The following is a 17,776-nucleotide window of genomic DNA, read 5'->3' on the forward strand; positions in this document are numbered from 1 at the left end:
GTACCACAGGAAATGCAATTACTGTGGTACTGAATTCAAGTCATATCCAATTAACAGAAGTGGAGCAAAACAAATTTTTTGGCAATACACCTGCAGTGTACTTATTCTGCATGTAAGTTGTATGCCAGAGTATTTTCCTGCACAGTTTGCTCTTCTGCCTCAATGTGAATGACAGAAGCTTTAGTGATTTTTCAGTACTGATCTGACAGCTGGTTCATGGGACCACACTGATAAATGGAATTTATCAGCCATTCAGGTCATTCTTACTTGATGAAGGGTCTGTTATCCTCATAGCTAAAGAATGCATAGACATAAAGACAAGAACACCAACATTAGCATTTTATGACAAAGAATTTCATATGAAAAAAATATTCTCCTTCTCCCCAAAGGCCTCTGGTTCCCACCTCCCTAGAAGGGATCATAATTTTCCCTTTATATCCAGAAGGTAAATCCTAAAATGACCAGGAGAACTTAAATAACAAGGAATAAAATCAATTTTACAATTCTGCAATATCCCTTATGAGACTCAAAAATTTCATTTTTTTATCATGTGCTCATATTACTTGTGACTTGATAGAGACATTTATTTCTTAGAGATCACATTTCTCTAGAGAATGAGAAATTTTATGAGCAATCTGGAAAAGGCTTAGGGGTATGCTTAAAATGACAGATTTCATGTCACCTAAAGGTATCCTTATTCTATAGTATTAGTAGGTAAGATTACTTAATTTTGGACAGTATGCTTCTAAAAATTTTAACTTACAGATGATTAACCTGAGTTAAAGTTGAATGTTATAGCCCCTTGAAAATAATCAATATTGATTACTTTAAAATTCTTTGAGTTTACTGAGAAAAGAAACTGAATAATCTTTTATAGTAATAGAAGCAAATTGCAGCACCTGTTTATTATCACTTATATTTATTAACTTTTAAATTTCATTCTGATAAATTAAAATCCTAGTGCTCAATTAGTTAAGATAAATTAGGGAACATTTGGATCATCTTTTTACAAACAGAATTCCTGCTCAGAAATTGTGATAGAACAAAAAAGGAAGAGAAACCATCTGTATTTTTTTTCTTCCCTCTTGCCAGAGGCAATATATTTTCCTGTATTATGTATAAAGAAAAAAATGCTCTCAAAGAGGGTCTATCTGTGATGTGTTTTGAATAAAGAGAACCACTGATAAAAAAACTCACTCTCCAGATGAAACAGTAAAGAATGGAGTGAGAGTTTGATATTTGAAGCCAGTTTGCCTGGGGTTTACCTCCTTGTTCAGTCACTTACTGGCTATTTAGATCTTAGACAAAAATTAATGAACCTGTGTTTGTGCCTGTGTTTATATCTATAAAATCGTAGTAATTATAATCTAAATATAAACAAGGTTCCTTTTGTTATAATGTAATTTATTGGGACAAAGACATGATTTATTAAGTGCTCAGAACAATGTCTAACATAATGCATTCAATAAATAAATATTATATAGTTATTATTACTAGACTATTAAAGGACAGTCACACTGAAAATACAAAATTCTTCACCCAAATAATAAAATACCAAATCCATATATATTGAGTTGTTAAATTCATTTGAGGATGTTTCAAGAGTAATATGATGTGGTAAAAGAGATGTGGCTGAAATAAATTTGTAGATGGAGCAGGGAGTAACTAGAACTGTGTATCCAATATGGTGATTACTAGCCCCAGATAACTATTTAAACTTAAATTCATTTAAAGGAAATAAAGTTTAAAATTCAGTTCTTCACTCACATCGGTCACATAATAAGGGTTCAAAACCTTCACATAGCTAGTAGGTACCATACTGGATGGTGCAGTTCTAAAACATTTCCATCATCACAGGATGTTCTATTGGATAATGCTGAACTAAGACACTAAAAGAGAGTTTTAATCCAAAAAAATGTAATTTTAAGAGACATTTAAAGAATGCCATGGATGTGCAAAAGAGAATTTCTAAGAAGTTATTATAATTAGCACTTATAAAAAGTACCCATGAAGAAATACTCATACTAAATATCTACACTTTAACAGCTAAAAGTTACAAACAACACAATATGTATTCTAGTATATGGGTTCCAACTGTATCAGCATAGTCCATCTGTAATGGCAGCTTAATGACTGGAATAACTCTTTCAACGTTAATTCACATAGTACAGTGTCAAGTAAAGACAAGTTATAGAGGCTAACATGAATATATGCAAAAATGCTTTATAAAATTCTATCAAGGTATACAATGTTTTAAAAAGTTGGAATACAAAGGTCGCATACTCACTGCTGATGTGTTATGTTTTACCTTTAATGAGAAATATAAAAATAGGTATATCTCAGCAGTTTCTGTGGACAGTTGTGAGGAGTGTTCAGTTGGCTCCACCCAATCACAAAGACTGCTAATTTTAAGCTTCCTTTAGAGTTAGCTACAGCTATGTGTTCACTGGGATGTAGTAGTAATGTTCACTGGGATGGGAACAAATGTGAATTGTGACATTTCTAGGACTTGCCAATTAAAGGACTGGAATTGGGCTCCCCTTTACCATTTGTGCCTTCCCTTTGACTAGAAGAAAATGTTAGTATAGACTCAGATCCTGAATTGGAAGCTGCTTATTGATATGAAACCAATATTTTAGATTTAGGCCACTTACTTATAAGATTCTTATATAACAGAGTTTAATACACCAAATTAGACTTCAAGTTTAGAATATTTTTTCCCAGTGACTTAACCTGTTCAATAATTAATAAAACATTTAATTTTTGTTGTTTAGCTGTAAGGATTTCAATTGCATATTTATGTAGAAGTTCATGCTACAGGACAAAAATATTCATTAATTTCAACTCCAGTAAAAATAACACAAAGTGGTTTAAAAGAGAATGCCAATAAAAATTACCTAGGTCAGAGAGTTCCATCATTTTTGTCAGATAATTTATTACCTTAAATAATTTGTTTTTATAATGTATCTCCATCAAATTCAAGTTAAACTGATGCTAACACTGTTGTCAGTTTGGGTGGCAAGGCTTTATATCTTTGATTCATTTATTTTTTACATAGCAGTTCTACAGAACTAGTTTGTAAAGCTGAATAATTTTCATTTTGGTTTACCAATAAAAATCCAATCAAACAATTCTCCCTCCTGGCTGAATGACTAAAATGTTTCACTGCAAAATTTTAAGTTTTTATCAAAATATAGAAACAGAAGTTAAAATGTTCTTGGTAGTTACTGTTAGTATCACCTGTAACTTACAGGAGACCTGTAACTTACAAATGTCTATTTATTCAAGATCAAACAAAATATCTTGTAATTTTCAAAACAAATAAGAAAAGACTTTTTAATTTTTTTTAAAAAAGCATATGTTCTTTGGTAAAATATATTATTCTTACTAATATCTAAAATTATATTTAGATACTGTCATAAAATTTACCTTAAAACTCAACATTAGACTCAAGATCAGAATTTTCAGAAGTCTCTGCATACTGATGATTATTAGACACACATTAATATAGTCTTTAAAAATCCAAAGCACACACACACAAAAGCTATTAATATCTAATTCTACAGAAGCTTAGCTCAAACTAAGCTTAACTCAAAAGGATAGATTTCTTAACCAAAATATTAACCTATTCATGCTATTATATAAAGATATAATATCAGTCTAGATATATGATAAATTGGCAGAAATAACATGAACAAAGCTTGGGTGTGAAGGCTCATAGTTATAACCTCAGTGGCTATCAAGGCTGAGGCAGGAGGACCTCAAGTTTGAGGTCAGGCTGGACAAGGTAGAGAGACCTTGTTGCAAAATAGAAAAATAAAAATAAAAATATCTGATGATGTAGCTTAGTGATAAAGAAGCCCAGGGTTCAATCCTTTTTATCCCACCCAGAAATTAGATGAACTGATCATGTTAGTTATAGGAACTTCTTTTTCTAACTTCAGTAGTTATTAAACAAAAAAAACCCCTATTTTGGGCATAGTTTTGAAGGAAATATCTGAAAATAAAAATATAAAAGAGATAAAAATTTTAAGTATTTTAAAAAATTTCCTTCTATTTTCCTTTTTATGGATTTTTATTTATTTATAGTACAGAATATTTTTAATAATAGGATGGCTAAGTGTTGGTGTGAGGCAAGTTGGGGTGATGGAAAGTATGTCTGAGAGTTTAGTCCCAAGCAAAAGATCTGGTCACTGATAATTCACAGTAAATAATAGAAAAGGAATGATTTTGGCAGAACTGTTAATCCCATCAACTTCAAGATTAATACAGTCTGGGATATTCTGGAATTGTTGGAAGATTAGCTAAATTGGGTTGGTGAATGAAGTGTCTGTTTAACAGCTAACAGGAGAGGTATCATGATGTGTATATGCAGATATTATTGATTAGTCTTCCAACATTTCCAGTTTCAACATGCAACTGGATTTACTTTCCTTGATATAAAACTAATTGTGTAAAAGAAATAAAGATTTCCCTGAACCCTTAAATTTGGTTGGAGTTACTATAACAATTAGAAAGGTAATATGGGTGGGCTTCTCAAGATAAAATTATGCTTCATACTTTATATAAGGGGGAAAAATAAATACCAATGCATCTGTATATTGAAGGGGTTTGCCCTTTTTCCCCTCAGTCAACAACATTCCCACCATGAGGACTAAGGGGAATCAGTTACTCAGACTCAAAAAGTGGCCAGAGCAACCTCAGTAGATGCACTTCCACTGGGCTTACTTGCAATAATCTAACAGACACCTTGTTAACATACTGGTAACCCCTGTTCCCAGTGATTGAAAACACAAAGGGTCATGACAAGGTCATTGTAGAATTGTGATATTCACAGAATATATGAAAAATAGTGAAATTCATAAATATATTATGTTAATGGCATTGAAAAATCCACTAAGTAACTGCAATGATTCTCTAAAGTAATCAGTTGACCATCAAATAAGGAATAAAGGCCATGAAATTATATGTGAAATGTTCATGAAAATTCAGAGAGAGAAATAAGTTCTGGAGTTGGATTCATTAATTTTTTTCTTATGGTTTTGAAAATTTGAAACTTTAAATAGAAAATATAAAATGAATGATCAGATATGTGCACAAGAAGAATTTTATGTTTCTTTCTGATAGCTTTGCACTTATACTCAATAAAATTGTTGTTTAATCAGCAACATTTTAACAACCATTAAATATTGTCAACAAGTTGATTAGTTCCAATTTATTTATATTAGTCAAAGAAATTTACAATGCTTCCTTACAATGCTACCAGAGGCCCAAAGGCTTTTAGATCTAGACTGAGTCTTAGACTTCACTAACTCCTGGGAACCAAGAGCTGATTGAATATGGTCACTGGAATGTAAAGTGATGCAGTAATTTAAGGAATATATTGGAGGCCATATCTTCGAGGATGCACAAAAACTTTTTAAATAAAGTAAGTCTGGAAATTAATAATGTTTTGTTGTTGCCAACTGTGTTTTGACAGGTTGAGTTTCTGTTATACTGTTTATCAGGCCATATGGCATCATCACCTCTCTCTTCACCAACTGCCGCAGAAACATTCATCATACCTCTTCTGTGAATAAACAACTTATTAAAAGTTGCTCGTAAGTACAACTAAAACACAAGAAAAGCACAACCAAGTACATAAAAGACCTCTGTACTTACTAAAGATTCCTTACATAGAATCCAGGGAAGCAATGCAGCACAGCAGGACACAGACAAGTTTTATTTAAATTGGAATGAGTAACTTATTCTTTATAAGACTGTTTATAAATCTGTGAATATTCATATTTTGAACTAAAAAGGGGTATATGCAGGTTCCTCATGAATGCTGAAAGACAAACCCGGAGTACTGCAGTTTACATGAGAAAATTAAGCTTAATTCATATGCTGGGACCTCTGTATTGAAAATGACAGGTTATAAAAACAAAGTAACTACAGTTTTATGAGCCTCAGTAGTCACCTCTACAAGTGAGTAAAACAATATTACTGGGATTTAAATTTGAAGGGACCCAAGGAAAGAAAAGTCTGTGGCCCTTAGAAGGATATTAACTAGTGAGAACTTCTGAAGTTCACCCTGAATTCTTAAATTTGTTACTTTGAGGGAAAAATGAAAATCCATTATGGTTTTTCCTATAAAACTTTTGGGAAAAAAAAGTCACACTGAACAACAGCTAGTGGAGCAATACTAGGAGCCATTACTTGGGCAGCGAACAGTCATAACTAATCACCCACAATCTCTTTCAGTTTTATTTTTAGTACAAAAAGTCCAATGAGATGTAGTTGTTCCTCATTAAAATGGTTACTAGGAATTTTAACACAGTCTTTCTAAACTGATATAAATGAAAAAGAAAATAAGTAATAGTAAAAAAAATTAAGTAATATAATAATAAATTCAATTTTGTAGATACAGAAAAAGCTCCAAAGCACAAAATAACAAATTTTTGTTTTGTTCTGTTTTGTTTTTTGGTACTGGGAATTAAACCCAGGGATGCTTAACCACTGAGCTACATCTTCAGCTCCTTTTAAGTTTTACTTTGAGACAGGGTCTCGTCAAACTGCTTAGGGCCTTGCTATGTTGCTAAGGCTGGCTCTGAATTTGCAAACCTCTTGCCTCGGCCTCCTGAGCAGGAATTACAGGTGTGCACCACTGTGCCTGGCCAAAAGAACACATTTTAATACAGTACATATTCCCAAAGGTCAGCTTAAATAAAATATTAAGAACCAATACCAATGAAAGCATATTCTCTGATGATAATGCAATTAAGTTGGATTTTAACTAATAAAATAGGCATATGTGCACCTAAATATAAATATATGGGTATTAATAGTCATCCATCTACTGCTACATTTCCAGAAGAGCCTCCCAGTCCTCCTTTTTACAAATAAGTTCTACTTAATACTCAAATAACAAATAATCCCTTTCTTATGTATGTTAAGTCTAAATAGAACAGAAGAAAAACTTTTATAACTGTAGCTTACCAGATAAGGATAGAGGATAAAAAGTAAATTTGAGAACATTTTATGTAAGAACTTATTTAAAAGTACAAAATAAATTATTAAATAACAAAATCTAGTGGTGCATAAACAACACAATCAATTAAGATTTATCACAAAATAAGAAGGAGAGTTCTATTAAGTTCTATCAATCATACCACTTATTACATGAACAGCCTTAAGAGAAAAAAGAAAAAAGACTTCTGGGTAAATGAAGAAACACTATTTGATGAGGTTTAATATTTTTCATGAAAATACAAAATAACATAAATAGCTAAGATTACATAATAGTTCCCTTAACTTAATAAAATTATCTACTTTTAAAAATATTCATAGCTAACATCAAATGTAATGTTTCTCCACATACTTTAAAGTTTCTCCATTATGTATATTTGCACTTACACACACATTGCAGTTTCTCTGTTACTTTTGAGATACAAACACACACACACACACCGGCACACACATTTTAATTTCGACATAAAAACAAGGATGCAGGCTATCCTTGGAACTGCTCAACACAATACTTACTGTCTTCACACATAAAATAAGAGAAGAAAAAATTAACTGGTATCATTAGAATTGTGCATATAATTTTTAATTATTATTTGAAGATAATATGATAATTTCCATCAAAAAGGTGAAGAACTGTAAGAAAAATTATTAAAATTATCAATAAAATTTCATGTTAGATATGAAATCAACATGCAAAGATCGATACTGTTCTATTTAGCAATAACAAAGTGGAAATTCAAAGAGAAAATAGAAATTATTCATAATAGCAACAAAACCAATTTAGAAATTAATTTAGCAAAGAATGAACAGGCCTTAATGGAAGAACTCTAAAAAACCTACATAAAGATCTAATGGAAGACCTCCATAAATGAAGAGTTCTCCATGTATATGGCTAATATGACTGAACCTCATAAATACATTGGCTCTAAATTTGAGCTATACATTTAATGAAATTATGACTAAAATAAGATAAATATTTTAGAAGAATCTGATAATTTAAGAACAGTGTGGTAGAACAAAGCTCAATGGAAAGGATGGAATGTTTGGTAAATGATGTGGAAAAGTTGACTCATATGAAGAACACAAAAGGTTATTTAAAGAGATTAAAAATTTAATGTGAATTGGGAAACTGACAAATAAAAGGAAATAAAGTGAAAAATTTTTGATTCCTAGCTTAAAAGGATTTCTGTTGAAAATGTTAAAAGTATACAGTAAAGAAAAAAGTTTGTGGTTTATATTCACATATTACAATGTGTTTTTCTCTAAATTGTAACAAAGGAAACATTAACAGAGAAGACTGGAAGATATTAACACTGTCAGAAGTATTCAAAATGTGTAGCAGTAAGTAAAAGAACAGTAAAGCTGACAGGAAATATTAAAAAAACGAATACCTCTAAAAAAAGAAAATCTAGTAGACACGAATGGGCACAATAATTTTAATATAATTTCTGTGAGTGTTAAACAAGATGTTATTGAATGGGAGATCTTTGAGAATCTCTTTCTCCTACCTCTAATCAAGCAAGGTGCAGCAAATTCAAGGAAGGTAGAAAAACAGAAAAATGCAATAGCTCCTGCAATGAAAATGGGCCAGCTTCTGAGCCACATCTTGGTATATGTGACATGCTGATATTCAATAATGTCAATACTTCAGCTAATAAATTATTACCTTTTATGCTCATGGTTTTTCTCTCTAAGCCAATAATTAAAAGGTTTTAAATTTAATCTTAGACTATCATTCTCAGTTCTGGAACAGAGAGGACTTTTGTCAGCACTTTGAAGTATCTGGCTTAAAATATCAACTTCCTCCACACCCAACAATCCCAAGTATTCCAGAACTCATATTCAAAGAGCACATTTACAAAAGTGCCAGGGATTTTGATGACAGACCTTTTAAAAATACATAATTATATGCAGTGGAAATCTCAACAACAATTGGGACTTAGCCAAGAGAAATACAGATTAGGAAATTTTCAAGTGTAGACTGAGCGGCTCAAGATACTTAACACTACTGTACTGTCTGCACATTTTAATTACAAATCCAATGATTTAATACACAGTCTTCTATTTTAGGTAACTAAGACTTATACTTTCAGCACTTCCAAATGAGGTAAAGAAAAAGATACCGTTTTAAAACAAATAACACTCCTAATTGCAAACCACTACTGAAAAGTAGACTACTGAGAAAAGTTCAAGGCTGAAAGCCTTATTATTGTGTCTGTTAAAGGGAAGTATTCACTTGGAATTAGAAGAATCTGGTCTGTACCCGGGGAATGTGGTAAGTTCAGAATCCATTTTGGTGACTGATTTGCCAATCAGTGATTATCTTTGTCACTTTCAGTCACAGGTCATTTTACAGTCTTCTTCTATGAATTGGGCAAAATTAAACAGCTACAAAGTCTCAAGGTATTGATTCTCTTACATCCCAAATGTAGTGAAGAGACACTGCCAAATAACGATTTCCCTGAAAATCCCAAGCTTCCTTGAGGTTCTTGCCATCAGATACTTGCTACCAACCTTTTATGATTTGGATATGATTTCAGTGTGTCCTGAAAAGTTTCATATGTTGCAAGCTTGGTTTTCAATGTGGCAATGTTAACAGGTTGCAGAATCTTTTAGAAATAATACCTAGTGGGATGTCGTCGGGCTGTAGAAGACTTCACCCATGGAAGGGATGAAAGTAGTAGTTCTTGTAGGATCTTGCAAGTTACTTGCAAGTTACTTCTTGCAAGAAGTTTGTTATAAAATGAGCAAGCCAAACCTCTTCCCTTGGTATGGTTTCCTGACTCTCCTGTATGATCCCTTCTGTATGTATTCCTGCCATGCTCCCAATTGTCATGACATGATGCAATAAGGGGAGCCACTGAAAAAGCCATTGCCACAGCTGTTGGAATTTCTGTCTCCATCACTGAGTTAAATACACTTTTTCTTTTGAAATACTTGGCCTCAGGTATTGTATATAGCAACAGAAAACAGACTAATACACAACCTGTATTCCTTCTTGTTTGGGGTATTTGCTAATATCCCCAGACCTAATCTTTTGTCTGTCTGTTCACAAAATATTACCTACTGCATGTCCAAGCTTTTCTCTTTGACCAGTCTAGATCTTATTATCTTTTACTTCATCTCTCCTCCTTAATTATTTAAAATGCACACATACACCCACATGAAAAAATAATAAAATAAATTAAAAACTCAAACTTGAGTAGCTGATATTGCTGGAGAAAAGCACACAATCACAATTATTAAGGATAAACTAAATTAATGAAAACAAAAGTCTAATAGCACTTAACAGTATCTAATGAACCAATTATACTTCCCCAGTACATATGTTTTCCCATTTTTCATAAAGAAGTAAAATCAAGAATCAATAAATGGAAAGAATTTTAACTAAAAAGCTTCTTCTCAGCAAAGGAAACAATCATTAATGTGAAGAGTCTACACAATGGGAGAAAATCTTTACCACACACATCTCAGATAAAGCACTAATCTCCAGGATATACAAAAAACTCAAAAAGCTTGACACCAAAAAAATAAATAACCCAATCAGTAAATGGGTTAAGGAACTAAAAAGACACTTCAGAGAAGAAGAAATACAATTGATCATCAACTACATGCAAAAATGCTCAACATCTCTAGCAAATAGAAAAATGCAAATCAAAACTACTCTAAGATGTCATCCCACTCCAGTCAGAATGGCCATTATCAAGAATATAAGCAACAATAAGTGTTGGTGAGGATGTGGGGGGGTGGAAAGCCCCCTCATACAGTGCTGGTGGGACTACAAATTGGTACAACCACTCTGGAAAGCAGTGTGGAGATTCCTCAGAAAACTTGGAATGGAACCACCATTTGACCCAGTTATCCCACTCCTTGGTTTATACCCAAAGGAGTTACAATCAGCATACTACAGTGATTCGGCCTTATCGATATTTACAGAAACTCAATTCACAATAGCTAAACTATGAAACCAACCTAGATGCCCTTCAACAGATGAATGGATAAAGAAACTGTGGTATATATACACAATGGAATATTATTCAGCCTTAAAAAAAGAGAAATTGTGGCATTTTCAGGTAAATGGATGGAGCTAGAGAATATCATGCGAAGCAAACTAAGCCAATCCAAAAAAACGAAACCAAAGACTGAATGGTTTCTTTGATAATCAGATGCTGATCCATAATGGGGTGGGCGGGGTGAGGGAGGATTGAGGAACTTTGGATTGGGCTGAAAGGAGTGAGTGGAGGGGAGGGCGTGGGGCAGTGGGAAGGACAGTGGAATGAGACAGACATTTTTACCCTATATATGTGTATGATTGCATAACTGGTGTGACTGCATCATGTACAGCCAGAGGAATGAGAAATTGTGCTCCGTTTGTGTATAATGTGTCAAAATGCATTCTGCTGTCATGTATAACTAATTAGAACAACAAAAAAGGAATATTTCTCATCTTCCTTCCACCCAAACCTGTCTCATCCCAACTCCTTCAGCTGAATATTGCATCCTATTTCCTTGGAAGAAAAAAAACAAACCAACAGAAATAATCTGACAGTTTCAAACATATTGGTGCCAGACCTCTCAGATCCTTGTACAGTTCCTGCCTGCATGTATCCCCTAGCTGCTGTTCCCTTCCACATTTGGCTCTCATGACATAATGTTCTCACATTACCTGACTCTTTTCTGAGATGTCTTTAGCAGAACAACATTCTTCTTAGGCAGTTTCAATCAGTAATTAACATTAAATATAATAACTCTGAAATCTCTGTCTCTAATCCTGACAAGATTGCTGGGACATAAAGAATTCTGATAACTGCATTTTGCTAGTCATCTTTTACATTCATAATATAAAATTTTAAAATATTCACAAATGCTACCAAATTGTGGTCTTGAGGTGAGTTTGCCTTTCAAAAATCTCAAGGGATTATTGAACAGATTAAATAAATTAACAGGTGTAAAGAATTTAGACTAGAGCCTACTACACAGTAAAACTTCAATAATTTACCTATTGCTATTTTATATACTATTTCAAAGAGGTAGAATATTTAAAAACTCTGATATTTTATCAATTGTAGCAATTATAGCTGATTTGAGGGCAGAACCACAGAACATTATCCTTTATTTTTATAATCTCTAAGTAAATTCTTCATTGTAGAATATGACTGAAAGATAAAATGTAATGTTTCACTTAATATTACCCACAAAGCTTTACTTTAAAATATCTCCAAGAAGTTTTTGAAACTTAGATTGATTTAGATTTGGAGGTCAAACATCTTTCAGTCCAATATCACTTATTCGAACTCAAAATAAATTTTTAAAAAATCAGTAAATCTCAACCAATTGTCAAATTTGTATACCTATAATTATTACAGTAAATAAAACTTTCAATTTAATATTTTATTTTAAAGAAAGTTATGTTTGATGTTCGGGGGAAAAAAAAAAACTGTTTCTTAATTGATTCTTGTTATATAGTAACCAAGGAAAACTCTCAAAAGCCAGGATATTATGTTCTCAATGAGATTTCTTGTGTACTTCATTCAGCCTTAGGAAGAAATCAACTTTTTTAAAAATTCTTTTTAAAAATATTCTTTAGTTGTTGATAGACCTTTATTTTATTTATTTATATATGGTGATTAGAATTGAACCCAGTGCCTCACACTTGCTAGGGGAGCAGTCCACCACTGAGCCACAACCCCAGCCTAGAAATCAACTTTTCCACATAAGAGTTTGAAGAACTGTGATGATAAATAATATACTGAGAAAAAATTGACTTCTGCATTAAAAGTATGCTCAGAAATAATAATTAGAAATAATAATTAGAAAGTGATTTTATGGGGTTGCGGGCAGGCAATCCCCAAAATATGGCACCCAAATTGGCATTTGGGAAATTAGCAGACTAGGAAGGTCTTTCTGACCTTTTTACCCCTTTCTCCTGAAGCCTGCCATAAAAGAATCCTCTGCACCCATAAGACCCTTACTCCCATAGGTATCCTCCCTGTATGCAGAGGAAAGGAACATCCTAATCCTCAAAGACACAAAGATGGCCAAGAAAAATTTGAACAAACAAGCTTGGTAAATTCCCCTTGGTTTATTAGCACTACATAATACTATTTTGTCCTCCAATCATATTTTTCCATATCTGTTATGTTATGGTTTCCATATGAGGTGTTCCCTAAAAGCTCCTGGTAATGCAGTAATATTCAGTGGTAAAATGATTGGATTATGAGAGCTGTAATCTGATTAGTCCATTCTAATTTGAATGGACTGGGTGGTGACAGAGACAGTTGTGCCATGGCTGGAGGAGATGGATCACTGGGGACGTGCTTAGAAGGATACATCTTCCCTGAGGCCCCTTTCCCCCCCATGGCCCCTTCTCATGAACAGTCATGAACTGAGCAGCTTTCCTCCATCATTCCCTTCTCCCATGATTTGCTGCCACCCCTTGGCCGAGAGCAAAGGAATAAGCCTCTTATGTGACAGGGAACAGACAGATGTGAGAAGTGGGAACACAAGGCTAAGGGACTAAATCTGTAAGAGCAGGTTCCAATTAGAACCAGTCAGCATAGGTCAAAGAGATCTAGAGTTGTCATGGCAGTAGAGAGTCAAAAGTCTGATATCATCCTGCTGTCCATCAAAAGTCAAGAAGTGGACCTGGGCAGAACTCTTCGGAAACTTCCCTGGGTGCCCCAATAAAACTGGAGGGCAGGAGAGGCTCGCTGTCCCTCTTCTCTCTGAGAGGACCCACTGACTCACTTGAATGTCCCCTTTTCCCCTTTCCTAACCTTCTAATAGATTCAGAGGTCTCTGAGAGACCTCTGAAATCTTTCTGACTCGATTGCAGGAATCGGGGTTTGAAGAGAGCCTTTGTGCTGCCTCAGTTTCCAGTAAGGTACCAGCCCTGTAACATATGGACTGAGACTTCTGAGGTCAGTGGTCCCAAAATACACTTTCCTCCTTTAAGTTATTATTGTGGGGTATTTTGGTCACATCAACAAATAACTGATAAAAACAATCCACTTCATCAAACTTAGTTTAAAAAAATGTACAAGTTTACCCGTTTCTTTGGTTTTCTATTTCTGAAGGTTCCTATGTTATGTAAAATTTGTATTAAATAAATTTGTATGCTTCTCTCTTCCTAACCTATATTTTATTATAAAGGTCTCACTATGAACCTAGCAACAAGTGAGAAATCTTTCTCCCCTACAAATTCAAAAGCCTTCATTTACATTTGAAGTCAATAGTAACAAATATCATTCCATAAAACTGTTCTTGAGGTGGAACTACATTAAAATAAACATGTTAAAAAGTTTATAAAATTATTTTGGGACAGTAATTTTTTGTTTCATCCATAGTACGTGGGATTAAATTTTATAAGTTGAAACTAAACAGGATACTGTAAGTATATATACCCATTTTTTGAACCTTTATTTTGAAAAGTTTAAAATCCAAGGAAAAATAAATAGCAATTATCTTAAAAGTGAATAATAAAAAAAAGATAAAAGCACAAGTTTTTAAAATGTTATCTCCAAATCATAACTAGATTTTTGCACTAATTATTTAAATGATAAGAGCAATTACAAACACTAGAATTTTATCTCACAAATAATTTGGAGATAAATGAATTACAATAATTACATGTTTCAGTTTTCATAAGACTTCATTAAATTTTGATTTTGTAGTTATATCCACAGTAGTCTATTAAAAACAGAAAATTAGACTTGACTTTTAAAAAACTTTTTCAGAGATTAGAAATTGGAACAATGATTCTTTCAGGAAAACAGGAAAATGACATTCTTTGATTGCTCCTTTTACTCTCTCTCTCTCTCTCTTTTTTTTTTTTTTTTTTTTTTTTTTTTTGGTACCAGGGTTTTAACCAATAAGCCACACTCCCAGTCCCTTTTCAAATTTCAGTTTTTTATTTATTGATTTATTTTTGGGTACTGGGAATTGAACTCAGGGGCACTCAACCACTGAACCACATTCCTAGTCCTGTCTTGTAATTTGAGACAGGGTCTCAACTGAGTTGCTTAGCACCTTGCTTTTGCTGAGGATGGCTTTGAATTCATGATTCTCCTGTCTCAGCCTTCTGAGCGGCTGAGATTACAGTGCGCACCGTCGTGCCTGGCTCATGTTTAATGAAACATACAAGTCTTATATAGTCATTATACTTCATTCTGAAAACTCAAAAGTGTACTTCTATATTAAAAAACAAATATTTGATCTTTTTCTCTGGTTCCTGGTACAGAGCTCCTAAGACCCTCGGAATCTCCAGTGTCTTTTAAATGTTAATGACATAAATCGAAGTGTGTATGTGGGTGGACATGGACTGCCAAATAGTTTCAGAAATGGTGCTAGTCTCAGACCAAGCCACCACTGAAGGGTTAGAACTTGCCACCCATCTCCACTCTCCCACATCTCCCTTTAATTCCCGCTCTATCGCCAAGTGAGAGAGGGGAGCTGGACATAGTGTCCAATATCCGGTGGCCAGTATTTAAATCTATCATGCCTAAACTATAAAACTTCTATAAAATGCTGAAGAATGGGATATGAATAGCTTCTGGATTGACAAACATATCCACATGCCTGGGAAAGTGACCTTGAGAGGGAATGCAAGTTTGCCCTACCCTGCCATACCATGCCCTATGCATTTTTTCCATTTGGCAGTTCTTGTGTTACATTTTTAAATTTTTTCAAAGTCAAAACTGTACTCTAAAGGAGAGCACAATCTGTGAGTTGTTGTAGTGAATTATTGAACATGAAGAGTGTTGATGGGGACCCCTATATTGATAGTCTATAAGCAAAAGTGTGGGTAAGTTGCGCACCTCCTTTACAACAGTGTCTGATGTGAGGGCAGTCTGTGGGGCTGAGTCCTTATTCTGTGGATTCTGTGCTAACTCTGTGAGAGTTAGTGTCAGAACGGAACTGAACACACAGTTGCTATTGATGCACAGGTTGCTGTGTAGAAAAATGACAGGTATTTGGTACCTTAAGTGCTGGAGGAAATTACCAAGCAAATACATAAATGTGAGGATCTTAAATTGCATATTATGACATCACTAAGTCATTATTGCATATTATGATGACACTAAGTCATTATTAACTTTGTAGTACATTTTAGTTTTCAAATATATATTTCTTCAAAACAAAAATGCTCTTATATATAAAAATTGTATTAGCACACATCCATCTTATAAATTACATTTAATACAATTTTATAGAATATTGCTTTGTATTTTATATTTTGGAAGATAGCTAAATAAAATATTTTAAGGTATCAAAATATTTAACTTATCATTACTTGAAGACATATTAACTTCTATTGTTTTTTTCCTCCAACTCTTAACTTATTAATTTTGTTTCTTAAATTCATACAATTATGCAAAAAAGTTACTAAACATGTTTGGCATATTACAGATTTATATATTTGTTAACAAGGTCTTTGGACTTTTCTATTTTCTATATAGCACACATAAATATACACATGTATATATTTGTGCATATATGTACTGATATAGGTAGATTTTATAATCAGAACATTAATATTATAACAATCACATATATATTAACATATATGAACATGAAAGCCAAAAAAATAAAACAATGAAAGCAATATTGTAATAACATTTTCAAGCCTGCATACCTTTGCTTTCTAGGCAGACAAATATTTCTGAACATACTGAGCATTTATTATTTATAAGTCATGATAATTTATTGCATTACTGTAAAGCAAAATATCTGCTAGTTAATAAGTTAGCAATTCTCAGTCATAATGTCACCACATAATAGATGAAATGTTCTGCCTGTGCTCCTTATTGAAGAACAGCCTCCACTATATCCTTCATCCCATCCTTCCTTGCCTACTTAAATTTAGATACCATGCAATTTTTTTTCACTCTTCTCCATCAACAAATTATCTATTCTTACCAAATTAAGGTAAGACTACCTTACCAAACTGCAATATTCCTCATGCTTAAAAACTAACCAATTAACGAAACAAAGCACCTTCTTGAACCTGACATCTTTGTCCAGCTACTACATTTCTGAGCTCTTATTTATAGCAAAAGACCTGAAAAGAGTTGTCTTCATGTGAGTGTTTTAACTCCTCTCCTCCCTTTCTCCTTTGAACTCACTCATATAAGGCTTCACAAGCTTTACCAAAACAGCCTTCGTCAAGTTCACCAAGGACCTCTATGTTGCCAAATTCAGTGGCCAAGACTAAATTTTCATCTAATTTGAAAGCTTGATTCACTTATTTTCCAGGATTTCTAGCTTTCTTTCTCTGGCTCAACTGCTGCTTCTTCTGAATCCACTGTGCACCTTTGTCATCTCTAATATCTCCAAAAATTAAAGTTCCAAAGTGTTACACTCTCTATTCCTCTTATTTTCTGTGCCTACCCTCAGTCCCATTATCTTAACTAGCCTTAGCATTTTAAAATAAAGTCGACCGACCCTATCCCATTCTTCCAAGGTTGTAGCTAGTACCAGATTCTTTATGGGTTTGAAGAATGGACAAGAAGAGGAATGGACAAAGAGAAAATATGGGGAAGTTAGAAAGAACTTGAATGTGTAGGCACGAGTATACACTTGCCTGTGTGTGAGTCCCCACATACTATGGAATCCAGATGAGAGTAGGGAGAGAAGGAAAATAAGCATAAGCCAGGAGTCACATCCTGATATTGAAGTCCAAAAAGTTAAAGGATTCTAAATTCACACCTGATTGTTTAAATGGTTTTGAAGGTGTATCTCTCAGAATGGGAGGTTAAGACATGTTTTA

At 33.4% G+C, this 17,776-nt stretch overlaps 1 protein-coding gene across 17 annotated transcripts in view; it reads right to left on the reverse strand.

The window, feature by feature from the left end:
- Nucleotides 1-17,776, reverse strand: part of ADGRL3 (adhesion G protein-coupled receptor L3) — a 760,294-nt gene that overhangs the window by 64,449 nt on the left and 678,069 nt on the right. For 11 of the 17 annotated variants that reach the window (XM_079153720.1, XM_079153723.1, XM_079153729.1 and 8 more), the window contains one exon: nt 268-294. The exons of the other annotated variants lie outside the window; for them this stretch is intronic. In XM_079153720.1, the coding sequence (XP_079009846.1) occupies nt 268-294 (27 nt within the window). The remainder of the gene's footprint in view (nt 1-267; nt 295-17,776) is intronic. 17 annotated transcript variants of the gene reach the window in all.

Source organism: Sciurus vulgaris, assembly GCF_902686455.1.
Source record: "Sciurus vulgaris genome assembly, chromosome: 9".
Taxonomy (NCBI): Eukaryota; Metazoa; Chordata; class Mammalia; order Rodentia; family Sciuridae; genus Sciurus; species Sciurus vulgaris.